Raw genomic sequence first — 20,380 nt, forward strand, 5'->3', positions numbered from 1 at the left:
AAAAAAAAAAAAAAAAAAAAAAAAAATTGTTTCAGTTTTTCTTCTATTTTCACTTTTTTTTTTTTTAAAGTACTGGGAATCAAACTTGGGATCTTGTGCTTGCAAGGCTGGTGGTGGAACCACTGAGCTAAATCCTGGGCCCTATTTTCACTTTTTTTCCTTGTCCCTTCCTTTCTCCCTTTCCATTTGAACATTTTCTTCCCATTTCCCAATATCTGTTATACATTTTAGTCCTTATTTCCATGTGGTATTTAAACATATGTGTCCAATTTCTTTCATTTAAGAGAGTGGTCTCAAAGTCCATCCATTTATATATGTTTGAAGCTCATCCTTCTTTATGGCAGAGTTATTCCATTGTATAAAAACCCAAATGTTCTTTATCCATTCATGCGTTGATGGGCATTTGGGCTGTTTCCAAGATTTAGCTATTACAAACTGTGCTGCTATAAACATTTGTGTGCATATATTGCTCTGGTATGATGCTTTTGACTTTGGGAAGATACTAAGAAGGGGGATAGCTCGGTCAAATGCAGCATCTAGTTTTAGTTTTTTGGAGAATCTCCATACTGATTTCCACAGTGGTCGTACCAGTCTACACTCCCACCAACAGTGGAGAAGGGTTCCCTTTTTGCCACAGCCCCTCCAACATTTGTTATTGGTTAATTTGATAGCAGCCATTCTTTTTGAAATGAGTTGGAATCTCAGCATTGTTTATTTTATTTTTATTTTTATTTTTGGTTCTTTTTGAGACAGGGTCTCACTGTGTAGTTGAGACTGACCTAGAAATCACTATGTAGCCCAGGCTCAGCCTTCTGAGTGCTGGGATTACAGGTCTGCGCCACCATGCTGGCTCGATGTTGAATATTTTTTTATATATTTATTTGCTGTTTCTACTTCTTTATCTGAGAATTGTCTTTTCATTTCAGATGGTTATTTTTTTGGATTGGGTCTTTTCATTTGGGGGTGGTCTGAATTTTTGGAGTTCTTCATGTATAGTAGTACTTTGTGATGAATAGCTGATAAAATTTTTTCCCATGCTGCGGGTTGTCTCTTTACTCTGTTGGTGGTTTCTCTTGCTGTGCAAAAGCTTTTTAATAAAATGAGGTCCCAGTTGTTGATTCTTTGCAGTGTTTCCTGTGCAGCCTGGTTTTACAGACCCACACTATTTTGATCATGGTATATTTGTAATATATTTTGAAATCAGAAAGTGTGACACCCGCCCCCCAGCATTTCTTCTTTTTCAAGATTGTTTTGGCTACTTGAGATACCTTGAAATAATATATGAACATGAGAATCAGTTTTTTGTTTTTCAGTTGGGAAAAAAGGACTGTTGGAATATTGAGAAATTGCATAAACCCGGATCATATGAGTAGAATTTTATCTTATAATCTGTGAACATGGACTGTCATTCAGTTTACTTCTATCACTTTTTGATTTTTCCAGCAATATAGTTTTTCAGTGTACAAGTCTCTTATTAATTTGGCTATTTTATTTCTGGTTATTTAATTATTTTGGACTGTTGTAAATGTGATCATAAATGGAATTGCTTTTTTTTTTTTTCAACTTTAATTGAGTTTATTGGTGCATTTTAGGGATACAGTACCGTTACATTCATTGTTGGGATCTTATACCTCTACATGACAAGTCTTGGTTCTCATTTTTTCCCCTTGTCCCTGCCCTCCCTTCACCCCCTCCTCCCCTCTCCATCTACAACCACTTTATTTCCATCTTTTCATTATCTCACATTGTTTTCTTTTCCCTTTTTACCCTTCCCCTACCCCCCACCTTCCCTACACCTTTAGCTCCTTTCTTCCCATTTCTCAATGTCAGTAATCTTATTTGGATCTTCTGTATTATTGCAGATTATTCACACCAGAGAAACTATTCGGTATTTACACGTGTGCCTTATTTATTTCACTTAGGAGTATATCTTCAATATGTATCCATTTTCCTATGAATGAATCTATTTTCTCATTCTTTATGGCTGAGTAATATTCCATTTTATAGAAAAACCACGTCTTCTTTCTTAATTTTCTTTTTCTTTTGGTACCGGGGATTGAACTCAGGTCCTTGCTCTTGCAAGGCAGGCCACCGAACCGCTGAGCTAAATCCTCGGCTCTTAATTTTCTTTCAGAGTGTTCACTGCTGGTGTATCAAAGCACTACTGGCACTTGTATATTGGATTTTCTAAACAAAAGATTTTTTTTTCTCCTTTAGACAAAGTCTTGCTATGTAGTTCAGGCTGACCTTGAACTTAGTAGGTAGTCCATGCTCCTCCTTCCTCAGCCTTCTGATTGCTGGAATTACAGGCATGCACCATCAGGCCCATCTTCTAATTTACAATTTTGCAAATCATCTCTAGTAGCTTTCTTGTGGAATCTTTGGATTTTTGTTTATAAGATAAGTTGTAAATAAAAATATTACTTCTTCCTTTCGAATTTGAATGCTTTTAGCTCTTCAGTTTCTATAAAGAAATTGGTGGGATTAGAGATGCCAGTGAATCTAGCTCAATTTGGGAAGTGTTGCCATCTTAATAGTATTAGTACTCTAATTGTAGCCAGGCAGGGTGGCACATGCTTGTAATCCCAGCACCCAAGAGGCTGAGGCAGGAGGATTGCTGTGAGTTTGAGGCCAGCCTGGGTTATACAGTGAGTACAAGGGCCAGCCTGAAGTATAATGAGACCCTGTCTCAGAAAACAGAAACCTCTATTTGTGGACATGGGCTCTCTTTCCACTAATTCCTTAATATCTTTGAATGGTATTGTAATTTTTTTGTGTAAGTGTTATACTTTTGTTAAATTTATTCCTAATTTTTTATTCTTTTGGATTCTAATCCATAGATTTTTTTTGTGGGGGGAGTATTTTGAGACAGGGTCTCACTATGTAGTTGAGACTGACCTAGAACTCACTATGTAGCCCATGCTGGTCTCGAACTCACAGCGATCCTCCTGCCTCAGCCTCCTGATTGCTGAGATTATAGGCATGAGCCACCATACCCAGCTGCAATAGAATTTTAAGTATTTCATTTGCAGATTATTCAGTGCTCATGTGTAAAATGCAGCTGATTTAAAAATATATTTTAAAGGAGATGTAGCTCAATGGCACCTTGCCTGCCTCGCAAGCACAAGGTCCTGAGTTCGATTGCTGGTACCCCCCCGCAAAAAAAAATATATATATATATTTAAAAATTGTAGTGAAATAAATGAAACATAAAATTTGGCATCCTAACCATTTAAAAATGTGTGGTTATGGCAGAGTTATACTTCATTTGGTTGCATCTTGAGATCATAATGTTAAGTGAAATAAATCAAACACACCAGCTTAAATATTGGCATGGTTTCTCTTATATGAGAAACCCAAAGTATAAATAAGAGCAAAGTGAAAGGTAGATAATAGGGAGCAAGTACATAGATCTTTTGCAAAAGGGAAAATTGACCAAGAGATAGAGGGGTCGGGGCAAGGAGATGGGATGAGAACAGACGTATGGTGTGTTATGTACATGTACAGACTCCCCATGCTGAATGTAATTATTATGTACTGCAGACATATACTGATAAAAGTGTACAGTTCAGTGGTTCTACGTACATTTGCATTGTCTTTGCAGTCTTCACCACCATTCATTTCCTTGGGTTTTTGTGACACGATCTCACTCTGAAGTCCAGGCCAGCCTTGAACTCACTATGTAGCCCAGGCTGGCTTTGAACTTGTGGTGATCCTCCTGCCTCAGCCTCCCCACGGCTGGGATTATAGACATGTGCCACCGTGCCTGGTTCTAGGACTTTTTTGTTGTTGTTGCTGTTTTGAGACAGGGTCTCACTATGTAGTTGAGATTGACCTGGAACTCACTATGTAGCCCAGGCTGGTTTCATACTCATAGTGATCCTCCAGCCTTAGCCTCCCGAGTATTGGGATTACAGGTGTGCGTCACCACACTCAGCTCATAGATACTATTTTTCAAAAAAAATTTAACCCATATAAAGAGTTCAGGATTTTGTGAAATGCTGTTTGTATCTATTGAGACAAGCTATTGTGATCATGTTTTTCATTTGTTCTATCAGTATGGTGTGTATATTAAGTGACTTTTTTTTTGAGACAGGGTCTCACTATGTATTTGAGACTGACCTGGAACTCACTATGTAGTCCAGGCTGGTCTTGAACTCACAGTGATCCTCCTGTCTCAGCCTCCCGAGTGTTGGGATTACAGGCGTGCACCACCATGCCCAGTTTAAATGATTTTTTTTATGCTCAGCAGTTTCTGGGATAAATCCCATTTGTTCATGATGGTGTGTACTCCCTTTAATGTGCTGCTGAAGTCTTTTTTCTTAGTTTTTGTGGAGGAGTTTTGAATCGTAAGGGAGACTGGTGTGTAGTTTTGTTCCTAGTGATGTCTTTGTGTGGCTTAGGTACCAATGTAATAATCGGTGTCAAGGAATGAGTTAGAAAGTGTTTCCTTTTCTTCACTGTTATTTTTTTTTAAGAAGTTAAGTGTTGGTATTGGTTCTACTTTAAATATTGATAGACTTGCCTTTTGAAGCTGTCTGCTTCTGAGTTTCATATTGGAAGGTTTGTTTTATTTTGGAGTCTCTTGTTATCTGTTGAGAATTTCTTCTGTCAGTTTTAGTGGTTGTGTGCTATTGGGACTTTGTCCATTTTTCTCAATTTTTTAGCATATAGCTGTTCATAGTATTCCTTATAATTTCTTTTTATTTCTGCAAGCTTGGTAGTAACATCCTTTTTAAAAAATAGCTAAACATTTATTGGCACCTCCTAGGCACACACAGTGATGATAATGCTCATCATAGGGAATCTGTACCTGTACATGATACATCCCGCCTCTTTTAGTAACATCCTTTTTATCATTCCTGATTTTAGTAATTTGGTTTCCTTTCTTTTTTTTTGGTGGCCTAGCAAAAGTTTTGTGTCTTTTTGATATTTTCAAAGAAACAACTTTTGTCATTTTCTCCATCTTATCCATTGCTTTCTATTTTATTTGTCTCCACTTCAACCTTTACTATTTCCTTCCCTCTGGTTGCTTTGGGTTTAATCTGTTGACCTTTCAGGTTTTTTTTTGTTTTTGTTTTTAAGTAGTAAGGTTATTGATCTGGGACTTTTTTCTGTCTGTAATGAATCCACAGTCTGTAAGCTAAGTAAGAGCTCTACCACTGAGTTATATCCCCAGCCTTCTTTTTTTTTTTGTTACTGGGGATCGAACTTGGGACCTTGCACTTGCAAGGCAGGTCCTCCAGCCTTCTTATTTGTATTGTCAATAGAACAGTGGCTCAGGTGGCCTCAGGCTCCCAAGTAACTGTGATTCAGATGTGTGCCACTGTACCTGGCTCCTCCTCCTCCTCCTCCTCTTCCTTCTTCCTTTTCTTCCTCCTTTTTTTTTTTTTTTGGTATTAGGGATCAAACTCAGGTCCTTGCACTTGCGAGGCAGGCGGCGGAACCACTGAGCTAAATCCCTGGCCCTAGCATAAGGTTTATTCTTGAGGATTTTCCATGTTTCCTTGAGTAGCATCTGTACCCACTGTTACGTAGAGTGTTTTCTGTGGATGTGTGGTAGGTCTAGTTGGTTTACAGTGGTGTTTAAATCTTCTGCTTTCCTCTTAACTCAAGAGCCTAGTTAACTTATGTAATATACAAAAGCTTTTGCTCCTCGTCGCTTCACCACCTTTCCTCTCCTTTGTGTTATTATTTTCATGCAGATCACACCTTTTTAGAGTGGAAGCTGGTCAATGCAGATTTGTAGTTTTTGCCTCACAGTTGTCTTTGAACATCAGGCAGAAGAAGAAAGTTACAAAGTATGAGTTTTGTTTAATAAAACATTATTACACCAAGAGACATTACTGTTAATCCCTTGGACACCTCCCATTCTTGCCACTTTCTAAAGCAGTTCTGGAAGTCCTCTTTCAAGTCCATAGTTGTCCTATTGTGGCTGCCTAGATGTCTAGAACTGATTCAAAATGTTTACCTCTTGTGGTCATTTTGACTATGGGGAAGAGCCAGAAATCACTCTCTGCCAGATCTGGGGAATAAGAAGGATGAGGACACTCTGTAATGTCTGTACTGGGGATTGAACTCCGGTTTTGCACTTGCGAGGCAGGCGGCGGAACCACTGAACTAAATCCCTGGCCCTGTAATTTTTTTTATACCAGGGATTGGACTCAGGATATTGCACTTGCGAGGTAGGCATGGTGCTGCTGAACTAAATCCCTGGCACTTAGTAATTTTTTTTGTTTTGTTTTTGGTACCGGGGATTGAACTCAGGTCCTTGTGCTTGCCAGGCAGGCACTGGAACCACTGAGCTAAATCCCTGGCCCTCACTTTGTAATGTTTTTAACAAGCCCATCTTTTTGTTGGATGATACTAGGCAGCCCTGTTCACTGTGTTTCTGATCATACTTCGTAAAGACTCACAAAAGAGGACTTCCAGAATGCTTCAGAGATAAGTGTGTTGGAAGCAGGTGGAGGATCGTTTTGAGGGGGATTAATGTTTACTGTAATAAATTTTAAAAAATTTTAAATTTACCATATTTAATCATCCAGTGTATATTTATACTTTCTCTTATGTTTATCTATGTGGTTTCTTTGCTATTGTTGTTTATTTTTTCATGTGGATCAAGATCCTGTTTTTTTTTTTTTTTTTTTTTTTGGTACCGAGGATCAAACTTGGGTCCTTGTGCTTACAAGGCAGGCAGCAGAACCACTGAGCTAAATGCCCGGCCCAAGATCCTGTCTTCTAGCCTGTCATTTTAACCCAGGAGTCTTCCATTAGTATTTCTTCTAGGTCAGATTTACAAACAACAGATTGTTTTAGTTTATTCATTCATTCATTGCTTGGTTTTTTGAGACAAGCTCTCGCTACGTAGTTCAGGCTGCCTTGAACTGTGTGTAGCCCAGGCCAGCCTCAAATTTATAGTAGCCCTTCTGCCTCAGCCTTCCAAATGCTGGGATTACAAGCGTGTGCCATCACACCTGGCTTCTCTTTCTTTCTTTTTTTTTTTTTTTGGTACCGGGGATTGAACTTGGGTCCTTGTGCTTGCAAGGCAGGCCACCGAACCGCTGAGCTAGATCCCCGGCTTCTCTTTCTTTTTTAAAAGATAATTTTGGTAGACATAGAATTCTTGGGTGACACTGTTTTTCTTTTACCACTGTAGTTGTGCCTTCTGGTTTCCATGGTTTCTAATGAGAAATGGGCTGATAATCTTATGTGTCATACATGATGAGTCACTTCTCTCTTGTTGCTTCTTAAGATTTTTTTTTTGACAGTTTATGATGTATCTAGCTGTGGATCTCTTGAATTTTATCCTAAAGTTTACTGGTAGCTCCTGTACTTACTCAGTTCAACTATTCCTGCTAGTTTCTATTTTAGTTATTACAATTTGAACAATAGAATTTCTGTTTAGTTCCTTTTTATAATTTGTGCCCTCTTTACTGATATTCTCTGCTTTTAAAGACAGTGTTCTTGTTTCCTTTTTCTTTAAGCGTGTTTTAAGTAGTTGACTTAACTCTTGTCTAGTAGGGCTGCTGTCTGGGCTTCCCCAGGGATAATGTGTTGATTGCTGCTTTCTTTTTTCATTGTTTCATGGCAATACACTGAAAATGGGCACTTTAATTAATATAATGTCACCACTTTGCAAATTAGATCTTACATCCCTCGTATATTTTATTTCTGCTGCTTATAGTTGTTATGGTTTAGTTTAGTGACTTTTCTAAGCTAATTTGATGAAGGCTGTGTTCTTGTCAGGCATATGCCTGAATTCTGTCCATGGTTAGCTTACCGGGAAGCTATTGGTTTGCAGATATTTTCTTAAACGTCTTTATGGAGCAACTCTGTGTTCAGATTGGAGCCCACTTAAGATTCAGCAACAGCTTTAGCTCAGCTCAAGTGAGAGTGTAGGCCTTCCTCATGTCTTTCCTGTGCCTGTTCAGAGAGCTTTTCCAAACTCCTCCATAGATCTCACTACTCAGCTTTACCCCCACCCCCCAACCAGTGATCAAACTCAGGATCTTGCACTTGTGAGACAGGTGAGGTACCACTGAGCTAAATCCCAGGGCCCTTTTTTAGCTTTAGGTTAGCTTGCTGTTTGCCTCAACTGTTACCCACTGCCTCTGGAAGCCACAAAATTAAATACGTAATTGCTTCTAAATTTGTTTTTGACCAACGCCCATGGGTAAAAAGGCCTCTTGCACTGAGTGAGCTGAGTCAGGTCAGTAAAGAACCTTGGCAGTGGAAGCGTCCAGAACTGTGAGACAGGCAGGTAATAGTCCAGTTGGGATGGGACCTTAGAGAGGCTTCTTCCCCTCCTCTCCTCTGAGGCAGCTGTCAGGTGCTGCTTTTGCTGTGATTCTGACAGTTGGTTTCATGGTTCCTTTGGAGCTAGGGATACGGAAGGAGACGGGACCAGTAGAGAGTGTCAAAAAGCTTGCTGTTTAGATTTAGCCAATTTATTTCCCCTCCTTGAGTTGTTGAAAACCTTTGGTCATTTTCCAGAGTTACACAATTTTAATAATTTTTGGTAGTTATCGCTTGCAAAAATCACACTGACCTTATAGGATAGTTTTGTTTATTTTTAAAAATTTTATTGTTTTTTGGTTTTTTGAGAAGGTGTGTTATGTAGTCCAAGCTGGCCTTGAACTTGCAGCAGTCCTGCTTCAGCCTCCCAAGTGTGCTGAGATTAACCACCACACCCAGCTAGGATAGATTTTTTTTGAGACAGGGTCTCACTGTGTAGTTGAGACTGACCTGGAACTCACTATGTAGCCCAGGCTGGTCTCGAACTCACAGCGATCCTCCTGCCTCAGCCTCCCGAGTGCTGGGATTACAGGCATGCGCCACCATGCCCGGCCTAGGATAGATTTTTAAGAAGGTTTTGTTTTTGTTTTTAACATGAAGCAATACCTGCTCATATAACTGATAAAATCCAGCATTGTATAAATTGGGTCACCTGCCTTCCAGGTAACTCATAATGTCAGTTGGCAAAACTTTCCTGTGACAACAATATTTTTATAAGTACTATTCAAGTAGAAAAGAGTTGATGCCTCTGTGTGTGTGTGTGTGTGTGTGTGTATACACATGGTTCATGCCATTTTTTTTTTGTTAAAATCTCTGGTGATTGTTTGTGTATTCTAAGGCTTTTTTAGTTTTAGTTTTTGTTTTTGGTACTGGGCTTCGAACTCAGGACCTTGCACTTATAAGGCAGGCAGCGGGACCACAGAGCTAAATCTCCGGCTCTAAGGCTTTTTTAGTAAACACACTTTTTAGAAAGAAATTATTGCCAGGGATGTAGCTCAGTGGTGCCGCCACCTTCCTTGTAAGCGCAAGGTCCCTAGTTTGATCCCCAGTACCCCCCGCCCAAATTGAACAAAACAAAACAAACAAAAAAAGAGATATTATTTACTTATTTTAAGGTGCTGGGATTGAAGTCAGGGTCTTGCAAAAGTGAGACCACTGAGCTATACTCCCTTATACTTTTTTTTAAAGCAAAAAATAACATGGTACTGTATGTATTGTTTTGCCAGTTGAATAAATCTTGGTTAATTTTAGTTCTTTCTCTTTATGGGAAGGGCTGGTTATCATTATCTATTCCTTCATTTGACCCATTGCTTGCTAGGACCCCGAAGTGAGTTTGTCCTTTCTGTACTCATGATTATCTTTTCTTGATTCCAGAATTTTGCTGTTATTAGTAGTCTGCATTGAAAATCTTGTTCCTGTATCTTTTGTCCTGTGCTAGTTTTCCTTTCCTTCTCTCCTCTCTTCTCTTTTCCTTCCTTCCTTTCATTTTAATTTAAGAAATTGTTTTTGAAACAGCATATTGCTATGTAGCCAAGGCTATCCTTGAACTTGCGGCAATGCTCCTGCCTCAGTCTCCCGAGTGCTGGGATTATGCTACTACCCCAGCCTCCTATGCTAGTTTTTCTAGATTCCTGGTAGGTTTGCCAAATTAGGGGACATGCACATCTTAAATTTTGATGGTTATCACTGAAGGTTATGCCAATATATCATTCCACTGGCAACATGAAATTACTTGTTAACAGTGCCTTCTCCATTACTGGGTATTATACTTTTAAAGATTTATCAATCTCATTATCAAATTTAGCCCCCCCCCTTTTCTGGTACTGGGGATCAAACTTAGGACCTTGTGCTTGGGAGGCAAGTGCAGTGCTACTGAGCTAAATCACCAACCCCTCATTATCAAATTTAGCCATGGAATTTTCAGTTGCTTGCCAATTTCTTCCCTGCTCAAGTGAAAGGCTGAGCTGGCAGTGACCTGTGTCCCCAAGGTGGGCTGAGCGAGTTTCCTTGGATGCAGAGGCACCCTCCCCTACTTGGTGGTGTGCACCTGAGGCCTTATCTAAGACAAGGACTGGCTTGTGTGTAGTGTTGGCACTGTGTGGTCACAAACTGCCAGTCTTTTGATGCCCTCATGTTGGTGTTTTAACAGGTAGCAACTGGAAAGTGGAAGCAGATAAGTAAATACTGTCCCCTCGATCTCTTCTCAGGGTGAGTGATGCTTTTCATGTGCTCTCTGGAGGTGGAGGTGGTGCGTTGGAGGTGTTGTGGGCTGTGGGAGCTGTTCTGGGAGGTGGGAGCTAGGGCTTTCAGTGAGATGTGGGGGTGTGTTCTGTGAGGTGCTGATGGTGTTCGTAATCTGTGAGGTGAGCTTAGGGTGATCTGTGAGGTTGGGAAGGAGAGGGTTTCCTGTGGCGATGCCAGGGGTCCTGTGAGATGGAGAAAGGATGGCCTTTGCTCTGTCTTTAGTGCTGTCCTTCCTGAGACACTGGAGGCTTTGAGCTTTGGGTTTAGGCTTTATCTTTTTGCTCCCAGTTTGAAGTAGTTGCTGACTTACTGATTTTCTTTCACATCACCTCATTTTTCACTCCTGTCAGAAAACAGCTAGTGCTGTCTTGACTCTCACCCTTTGGAACTCTCAAGGTTTGGTTGTTTACACCACTGGCCACTTGCCCTTATGCAGGTACTCCATTAGCCAGACTGTCAGGCCCCCTCTCCCTGCCTGGCCTCACCCTTCATCGTCCCGGCCCTGCAGCTTTCTTCTCTCTGGCCTGCACACAGCCCAGGGCCTGGGCCTGGCTGGCTCTTGGTGGTTAGGAGGGTGGTGGTGGTGGAAGCTGGGGAAGAGTCCATCAGCAGTGGGAGCTGTGGGGGCAGCCATCAGGGTCAAAGGGGAGAGGCTGGCAGGGCCGAGGGGTGCGAGAGGGTTGTGTGAGGGTGCTGGGTGGCACCTGGGCCTCACCGTGGCCCTCCAGCCACGCCCCCACTCAGGCTGGCCCACACCCACTTAGTCATGATGTCTGTGTGCTGTCTTTTCCAACAAGCTTAGGCCCCCTTTTCCAGCCTCCTTTCCCTCCCCAGGACCCCAGTTAGAGCAGGGCTTTGTGGTATGGTATGTCTGCTGTCCTCCTGCTCTGTGCCCTCTGCCTTTCACAGGGATTGGATCTGCACTAACTCTTGCACTGTGCATGTGGCCGTCACATCAGTCAGTGCTTTTGGCCACAGGCTGTTGCAGGGCTTCCAAAGCAGACAGGTGCCTTTGGAATTGCAGAGTTCAAAATGGAGTGGCATGAGGGTACTCACGCCAAGATGTACAAAATGTTGCCTTGTTTTTTCATGTGTGAATCAAGTGGCCCTGAGTTTTCCTGGGAATCATGTGCTGATTTACTTGTGACCGGAGGCTGAGTTTTGAAGCAGTGAATAATAAAAGATCATTGTTGAGTTTACAACTTGTGAGAGCTTGAGTGGGGAACCCTCCCTGGAATGTTCAAAATGTGGCCTTTCCAGAGCTGGCTGTGGGTAGCAGGGCTTTGTCTGGTGCTTGCTGCCATGCTGTCCACATGCTGTCTCGGGGCAGGGCTCAGCACCTTGCCTGGGGCAGCTTGCCTGTGAGGGGGTCCTGCAGGTTCCATGGTGGGAGTGGTTAGGGACAGGGAAGTGGCACCTGCACCAGGAAGACGAGAGCTGGAGCCCAGGGCAGTGGGTGAATGAGGGCTGAGGGCTGGACCCACAGCTCCAGAGAAGTTGTAGGGCGAATGCTCCAGGGTTCCTGCCTCTCCCTTGGTCCCTGCACCCCTCAGTAACCTGTTGTGTTTTGCACTGCTGCAGCACCTGCTTCAAGCCTTTGGAAGCCACAACCAGGGAATGAGTGGGGAGCTGGCTGGGCTCTATGAGGCCTGTGGGCTCCAGCCTCTGCCCCGCCCCTGCCTTGGCCAGGTCCCTCATGTCTGCCTTGGGGCCTGAGTTCAGGAGTACCCTCCTTTTGTATGCCTGGGGGCTGTCGTGAGGGGAGGATGTTGGATCCAGTTGGGGTCAACTCAGAGGCCTGTCCATCTGGCTGCTTTTAAAACATGTCAACACTTTGCTCTTTAGAAACAAACAGAGAATGCACTTTGCCTTGAAGAGTTTGCTGCAGGAATCCCAGAACAACCTGAAGATATTTAAGGTGAGACTTCTATGTCATGACACTGTGAGTTCCCCACTTTGTTCAGTGTCTGTGTGAATGGGCACTGGCTGGGCTGCCTCAGGCCTATCCCTGCTGGTCTGACATCTTGTGGCTCCGTCCTGAGTGCCTGCTATCCACATAGACCTTCCAGACCCAGCTTCTCCATCCATGAGCACATGTCTGCGTGTCTGTGTCCTTGGGTTGTGTGACAGTAAAGTCTTGGCCCTTGTTGAATGGACCTGGGTCTCTGAGGTGTGATAGACAGGCCCTGGATGAGGACAGCTCTGGCGCTGTCCTCTTCTGTCCTCATAGCCTATGTAGTTGAGGTGGGAGCCTGCTGACTGCCGGTCACTGTTCCTGCTGTAAGCTGAGTGCTGACTGCCAGTCTTGGCGATGTCCACCCCGTGCTAGTCTTTGCTCCTGGTTGTTTAGGGGCCTTGCAATTTAGAGCTCATTGTTGGTGAGCAGATTCTCCAGGTCTTGTAGTTGTGACAGCACAGGGAGCATTTGCCTGCAGTGCAGCTGCCTTCAGGTCTGTGTAGCTGTCTAGGTTGGCCCCTTGGTGTCCTGGCCTGCTGCTGGGAGAAGTGCCGCATTGTGGCTGGTGTGAGGAGGAGGCCCCTCTTGCAGGCATTGGACCTGCATGAGAGGGTGCTGAGTGCGGGCCTCGTACTCCTGTGCCAAGGTATGGGAGAGGAGCGTGGTGAGCCGGAAGCCCTGTCTCCTCCCTGTTAGGTGGCCATACCCTTCATAAGTGAATGGATGTGACCAGATCTTGACCTACTCCTCTGTTCTGACTTAAAAATTCTGCTCAAGTCTCTTCCCTGCCTGTGTCCACCTTCCCAAATCCAGCAAAGAAGGCATTTCAAAGACAGGTTTTATTTATTGGTTTTTTGAGACAGGGTCTCACTATGTAGCTGAGACTGACCTGGAACTTACTTTGTAGCCCAGGCTGGTCTCGAACTCACAGTGATCCTCCTGCCTCAGCCTCCCAAGTGCTGGGATTACGGGTGTGCCACCACGCCCGGCTATTTATTTTTTAACTCTTCTTAAGGATTTAAGGAACTTGTCACTTAAATACTGAAGATCAGTTAGTCCCTTTCTTCTTGATATTTGTTTGAAGCCTCTGCTTACTAAGTCTGCATTTCTGACCCCATGGGGCCCACACTTGCCACATGCTGCTTCTAAAAAATCAGCATGGGAAACCCAAAGGTTTTGCAAATAGATAAATTTGCTACAAACCAAAGAGTCTCTACCTATTTGCCAAACAGATAAACAGAACAAAGATAGGTTAAGAGTGTGATACGAGAAGGACAGGACAGCACATGGACACTGTGTGCCGCCAGCACTGGCAGCTCTCCTGAGTGGCGCTGGTCCTGAAGGCCAGGCCTTGATGTCCAGCTCTCTCTAGTTAAGACCGGGCAGGTGTGGCCGAGGTTTATGACCCTGCACTGTACACCTGTGGCACGGCACTTGTGAGGGCTCAAGGGGTGTGGGTGTCTTACTCTGCCACCTGGGCTGGTGGCTCCAGATGCCACCTGTCTGGACGCCGACACTGCAGGGAGAGGTCCTGCTGTGATGGTCCCTCAGTCACTTGTGGGCCTAGAGGAGTGGAGCTGGCTCTATTGAGGGCCACAGATGGCCACCCCGACCTCATTTCTGGCTACGCTTGCCTCCTGCCCAGTGTGGCCAGCAGGGTCTTAGTGTGTTCCTGTCATGCTGTAAGCTTGGACAGCACCCATACGGGAGCCCAGCGAAGGAGGAGAGCTGCCCATGCGCCTGAGAGCCGCGGCCCACTCAGACCTTACCTTATGACAGCTGCTCAGCACCTCACTCTTTCTGCAGCCGTGAGTGCAGGGACAGCTTAGCTGGTTCTACCTTGAGGTCTTATCTGAAGGCTTGGCCAGAGCTGGGGGCTTCTGTTCCCACCTTTTGGGATTCCTCCCAGGGCTGCTCTGTGTCTTGTGACCCAAGGAGAGAACAACCAGGATGGAAGCCACAGCACTTTTCTTAACTTAGCCATGCAGGTGTGGTACTATTGCCTCTGTCGTATTGTTAGTCACACTGATCCCTGTCTTGGTCCTCAGCTGCCATCAGGCTCTGAGTGACTGGCTGGTATCTCTGGGACTTTGTCACTTTGTGTTGAGTGATTGCTGCATTGTCTGAGGGAAGCAGACAGCACTGCTGGTCTCAGTGCTGGAGCTTTTCTTCCTCAGCAGGAGTCACCTTTTGGCTGATGGGGCACAGCACCCGTGGGTGGGATTCCCAGTGGGCTTGTGGCCGCACCTCGGCAGGTACTGAGGGGTTTTCCTACCAACTTGTGGGATCCATGTCTCCCTGTCTTTCCTGCCTGAAGAATGGTGAGCTGATTTATGGCTGTGGTGATGCCCGAAGCCCGGTGGCTGACTGGAGGGAGCTTGCACACCACCTGAAGCCCTTCTTCTTCCCTTCCAATGGCCTGGCTGGTGGGGCCCACTGCACACGGGCCGTGATCCGGGAGCTGGTGCACGTCATCACATGGGTGCTGCTGAGCAGCTCGGACAAGGGCCACATGGGGCCCTTGAGGCCAGGGCCCTGGGCCCCACACGTCTGCGAAGCCAGCCCTTTCAGCCGGAGCCTCCACTGCCAAGGTAGGACCCAGCCTTTCCCATGCAGGTGGTGGGGCTGCAGGCCCTTAGGACTGTCTGGGCTCCGTAAGAGATAGGGTGGAGCCAACAGAGGGACTTTTTTTGCCCTGGCGGGCTTGGTGGAGCACCTGGGGTACGCCTAGTTCCACTCAGGCTCCCTGTTTAGCTGGGTTTGTCAATTGCTTGACACGTATGAGCTGTAGGTTTTCCTAGGAATTTTGCCCATATGTTTGCTCATCCTTTATAGGTGGTTTGCATAATGTTCCCAGCTGTGAAATTCCATTTGGTCCTCAGCAATAGGGCTGAGGCTGGTGCCATGGCGTGGACAGTCAGACTTGCAGGGCCTGGGTGTTGGGATTTCTCCTGAGCTGGAGCCCAGTGTGACTGTACACAGAGGCCCCCAAAGAGCTTGAAGCTGGTTTGTGTATCATTACAGATCCTCTAGCTCAGCCTCCCTCACTGCCCCCCATGTCTAGTTTTTCTTACCACAGATGAGCTTTGTGGGATATTTTGTTTGTTGTGTTATAAAAGTAATTCTTGACCCTGTCTCAAAAAATTTTTTAAAAAGGGCTGGAGATATAGCTCAGTGCAAAAGTTCTGGGTGCCTTGCTTGGGTTCAGTCCCTAGTGCCATGTTAAAAAAAGAAAGATCCCTTATGTTTTTTTTTGGGTGGTACCGGAGATTGAACTCAGGTCCTTGCACTTGCCAGGCATGCAGCAGAACCACTGAGCTAAATCCCTGGCCCCAAGATCATGTGCAGGGACACAGCTACACTGGCCACTGAGGTGGTTGGGTCTCTCAGAGGAGGCTCTTGCATCCGGTCAACCTGAATTTCCCTGGGTTCTCCCCAACACCTGTGCAAACAGGCATAGCCCTTGGATGTGCTGTACTTGAAACAATAAGGCCATACTCCACATGTTCTTTTGTACCCTAGTCTGTTTTCTTGATTAGCGTAATTAGCAAATGAAGTTTTCAACTTTTATAGGCCATGTGGCAGCTGTTCACTGCCTGAATACTCTGGTTGGGCATGTGAGCCTTTACTCCTATTTCCCTGTGTCTGTCTCATGGCTGAGCACAGCCTTGCTAAGACACCCCAGTGCAGGACCACAGCAGTCTGCAGTGGCCACACTGTCTCTGTGTAGATGCTCCCTACCCTGTCTTCGCTTATAGTTGCTTCCTTCCTAGAAATGGGCACTCATTTCGAGGGTAGAAGGGCTGGGATCTGGCCTGTTAGGTTCAGAGCATGGATAGGCATTGAACAGAGTTTTGTTTTTTCATCTGTCCTGAGAATAGGTCCTGGTCAGTCAGTGGCTTGACCACATCCATGGCTTTGCATGGTCAGTTCTGAGCTCACCCTGTGGGCTGCCAGGCCTTACCTCCTCTCAGCAAGGCTCGTGGCTCTGGACTCTGGAGACAGTCCTGGTTGTCCTTTGTTGTTTTGCAGATTTGGGGATGTCATTATGATCTTAAGCCTCTTCTTGTTTAGAATGAATATTATCTCTAAACTTAATCACAAAATGCCTTTTGGGGTGAGTGTAGTGGAATTTAAAGAATGTTCCGAGGAGAGGCACGGGCACAAAGCAAGGCTCCTGGTTCCTCCCTCACCTTTTGTTTATGCCTGGCCTGATCTATCCATTGTGGCCCAAGCTCTGTTTAGCCCTAAGCTCTGAGCATGGCATGGCGTCTGCCCTCAGCACCAGGCCGGGGCCCAGGGCAAGCCCTGTGGTTTGCGCCGGCCTATGTCTCCCTCCACAGTCTTCAGTCTTTGATAACAAACCTGCTCTCGTTTTCCCGATGTTCTTGGTAGGAAAAAACACCCCAGAGCGGTCGGGGTTACCGAAGGGCTGTCTTCTATACAAAACCCTCCAGGTGCAGATGTTGGACCTGCTGGACATCGAAGGCCTCTACCCTCTGTATAACCGGGTTGAACGGTACCTAGAAGAGTTTCCCGAGGAGAGGTGAGGTGGGCACAGGGCAGGACATGGGAGTGGGCTGGGGTGGTGATTGCCTCAACTGGAGGACAGAATGAACCCTGAGGCACCTGGCTCCTGGAAGGTGGCACGTGCTGGCTACTTCCCTCCATGCCCAGGCATCAGGGCCTGCTGGAAATGCAGCTCTCCTGTGCCATTTCCAGTAAGAAAGCTCATCTCTTGAGCCCTACTAACACCAAGGCCCCGAGTCAGGGCTGGGCCTATAGAGGGCAGTGTTGTTCCACAGAACAGCCCACTGGCCATGGCCATGTCAGGAGACCTGGCACTTCCAGGTCAAGCAGCCACATCTCTAGCCCTGCACTGGGCTCCCGGAGTCCACACCTGTGGCGTCTGATGGGATTCACGCTTTTCTGCCTCACCAGCCTTCACTTGGGTCTCGGTGGCAAGCAGGACAGGGCTTACCTGGGTTCAAGGTTCCCTGGCTCCTGCTCTTGCTGGGCTGTTTGAGACATGATGCTTCAGAGCCATGTTTGAGATGAGAAAGTGACAGGTCTGTCAGCTGCCATTTAACTCAGAGTGTGTGGTCACTTTAAGAAACAATTTCCAGGAAACTTGGTCACCTTGTTTTGTTTTTGGTGTTTTCTTCAGAAAAATGTTACAAATAGATGGGCCTTATGATGAAGCATTTTACCAGAAGCTACTTGATTTGTCCATGGAGGATGATGGGACAGTGGCCTTCGCATTAACAAAGGTGAGCAGGCTGGTTGAGAAGCAGTGTGTGCTTAGGAGCTCTTGCCGTGACTTGGGTTCCCACTCGTGCCCCTGACAGTGCCCACAGAAATAGCAGTGGCTGCAGTTTCTCCTGGAGGGGCCTGAGCCAGTGATAGTGGACATTGTGTCCAAGGAGGATTCCCTTGGCTTGGTTCTGCCCCGGCTCAACACAGGCAGGGGCGGGGCAGGGCCAGGCCCCCCATCCTGAGGGGGTGTTCAGCTCCATCTCTGCTTAGCCACTTTAGAGCACGCTCAGCGCCATCTGTCCCTCTCCCTTCACAGACACTACCTGAAGTCAGCATTTCCTTCCACTGTGAATGCATCAGTCTCTGGGGTCAGTAGGACCCCAGTCTCGCCGTAAATATCCCAGGATGTGGCTTGTGTCATTCCTGCCTCAGCTGTGACTGTAGCTGTGGAATCCATTTCTTAGGAATATTTTGGTATTTTACATTGTCTCCCTCTGAGTTGTGTACAGTTAAAAATGTTATCCTGGGCCTGGGATTTTGGTTCCGCTTTCTGCCTCGCAAGTGCAAAGTCCCAAGTTTGATCCCCGGTACCAAAAAAAAAGTTATCCTAGGAGGGGTCATAGGCTGCCAGGGGTTTTATAGGACACTTAGATTGGGAGAGAAGCCTGCTGTCAGGGAGTGAGGGACATCATGCCTCCCCTGCTCCACTGTTTGCCCTGTTGTGGGTGTCCTGGCTACTGCCCATGAAAGAGCCCAGGGCTAAGGCTGTCAGATGTTTGAGGAGGAAGAGGAGACGGAGGACGTCTTGAGCCTGAGATAAACCTCAGAAACTCAGGGTACCAGGAAGAGCTTCCTTGGGGCCAGTGGGCCCCCAGTGGAACCTGTGTTTGAGGGCAGTGTAGTGCAGGCTGCCAGGGTTACAGCTTGGGGACACTAACCTAGGAATAAGCAACAGCATTGCATTTCTTTCTGCTTTTCTCTTATAGAAGAAGCAGGATTTCCTTTTTTATAGAAAATATAAATTTAGGTAAAATATAGAATAGTTTTCAAACGTCTCCTCCTGAATAAGCATGGATAAATTTTAAATTTTATTTTCATTTTTAAACCACATGTGAATGTGGCCTTGTTGTTAGAGACTAAAACAAGTCATCACACAACTGTCTAAAACTGGTGACTCAGTGGGACAATAGAAGATGTGTTGCCAAGGGAGGCAGTGGCAGAACCCCATGGGAACAGTTAGGTGTTGTGACAAACGTGCAGCCCCTGGGCCCTTATTCTGGAGAAATGAGGACCTCCACTCACCCCAGAACTGGTGTTCACAGGGCCTTCGTGTGTACCGAGCACTCAGCAGACACTAGTTTGGGTGGCCCTCGGTGCACCTGCCCTGGGCTGCACTCACAGTACCAAGAGAGGAGCTCTCTGTCTGCGCAGGCAGGGGTTGGGGGTATGTGACTGTGAGCAGTCAGGCTCCACCGTCCTGTGGGAAGGAGCCGTGCTCTGCCCTGCATGTGGTGGCGGCTGCAGTGGCCCCTCCCTGGGATGGAACACACATGTATGGGAGGCTGGAGGAGCTGAGTAAGATCATGGCTCTTCATGATACTGGAGTGTAGTTCTGCAGGGTGTTACCACTGGAGGACCCTGGGCAGGGGTGGCCCGCGGTCTGTGTGGGGAGTGGCAGGGTGTGCTCTTCTCTCTTAAGGCCTGAGGTTCAGGTCATTGTGTCTGGAGAGGGTGCTGTGAAACTTCAGCTGGAAGGCTGAGAACATGTCAGGGCAGAGGCCTTAACACTCCTGGTGTGGATCCGACCGAGCCACATGCCCTCTGTCTTCATCGCAGGGTCTCAGGACACCGGCCCTCGGTATCGCTGGCTGCCACCTGCTATGCAGTGTCCGGAGCAGGCTCAGCAGCCTTTCTCTGGAGGGACAGCCTCAGTGGTTGTGGCCGTGTGGGCCCTTCCAAGTCTGTGGTAGCCACTCAGTTCTGTCATTGAGCCTCCAGAGTAGCCATCGACAACTCGGGAGCGTGGCTGTGTCCAGGAAGTCTGTGTCCACAGAAGCGGGGGCAGGGCTGGATGGGGCCTTGTCGTTCACCGCTGTGCTGTAGCTTGGAATTGTTCTCTTCTTCGATTTACTAGTTTGGAAGTTTCACCTTGTGTTTCTGCTCTTTGAGTGGCTTCTTGTCCCTGGCAATTTGACTCTGCATATTTGTTTTTATTTATTTTGTAGTGCAGAAGATGGAACCTAGGACTTTGTACATGCTAGGCAGGTGCTCTGCCACTGAGCTACACCCCTGGCCATTGTTGTTTTTTAAATCTCAATTTAGAGAATTGTTTTATGCAGATGTTTGTCTAAACTTTGATGTATATATATCATTCTTACCACTCAAATCATTCAATAACAGCTTTATTGAGATATAATTTACATGCTATACCAATTTGCACACTGTGCAATGTGGTGGTTTTTACTGTACTCATAGATCTGTGCAACCAGCACTATAATCAGATTTAGGAGAGGTGCATTACTTCAATAAAAACCCAAACCTATGCTTGTATAGCATTAGTGTGTTGAGGGTTTTCGTGTCCATATTCATAAAAGATTCTGAGCTCCCTTTTTTTTTTTTTTTTTTTTT

At 45.8% G+C, this 20,380-nt stretch overlaps 1 protein-coding gene across 1 annotated transcript in view; it reads left to right on the forward strand.

Moving 5' to 3' along the window:
• Ippk (inositol-pentakisphosphate 2-kinase) overlaps window positions 1-20,380 on the forward strand; it is a 62,601-nt gene that overhangs the window by 22,147 nt on the left and 20,074 nt on the right. The window contains exons 7-11 of the mRNA XM_010610584.3: window positions 10,445-10,503; window positions 12,385-12,457; window positions 14,814-15,087; window positions 16,892-17,042; window positions 17,664-17,766. Of these exons, the coding sequence (XP_010608886.1) occupies window positions 10,445-10,503; window positions 12,385-12,457; window positions 14,814-15,087; window positions 16,892-17,042; window positions 17,664-17,766 (660 nt within the window). The remainder of the gene's footprint in view (window positions 1-10,444; window positions 10,504-12,384; window positions 12,458-14,813; window positions 15,088-16,891; window positions 17,043-17,663; window positions 17,767-20,380) is intronic.

Source organism: Fukomys damarensis, unplaced genomic scaffold, assembly GCF_012274545.1.
Source record: "Fukomys damarensis isolate Sample0158 unplaced genomic scaffold, DMR_v1.0_HiC HiC_scaffold_27, whole genome shotgun sequence".
Taxonomy (NCBI): domain Eukaryota; kingdom Metazoa; phylum Chordata; class Mammalia; order Rodentia; family Bathyergidae; genus Fukomys; species Fukomys damarensis.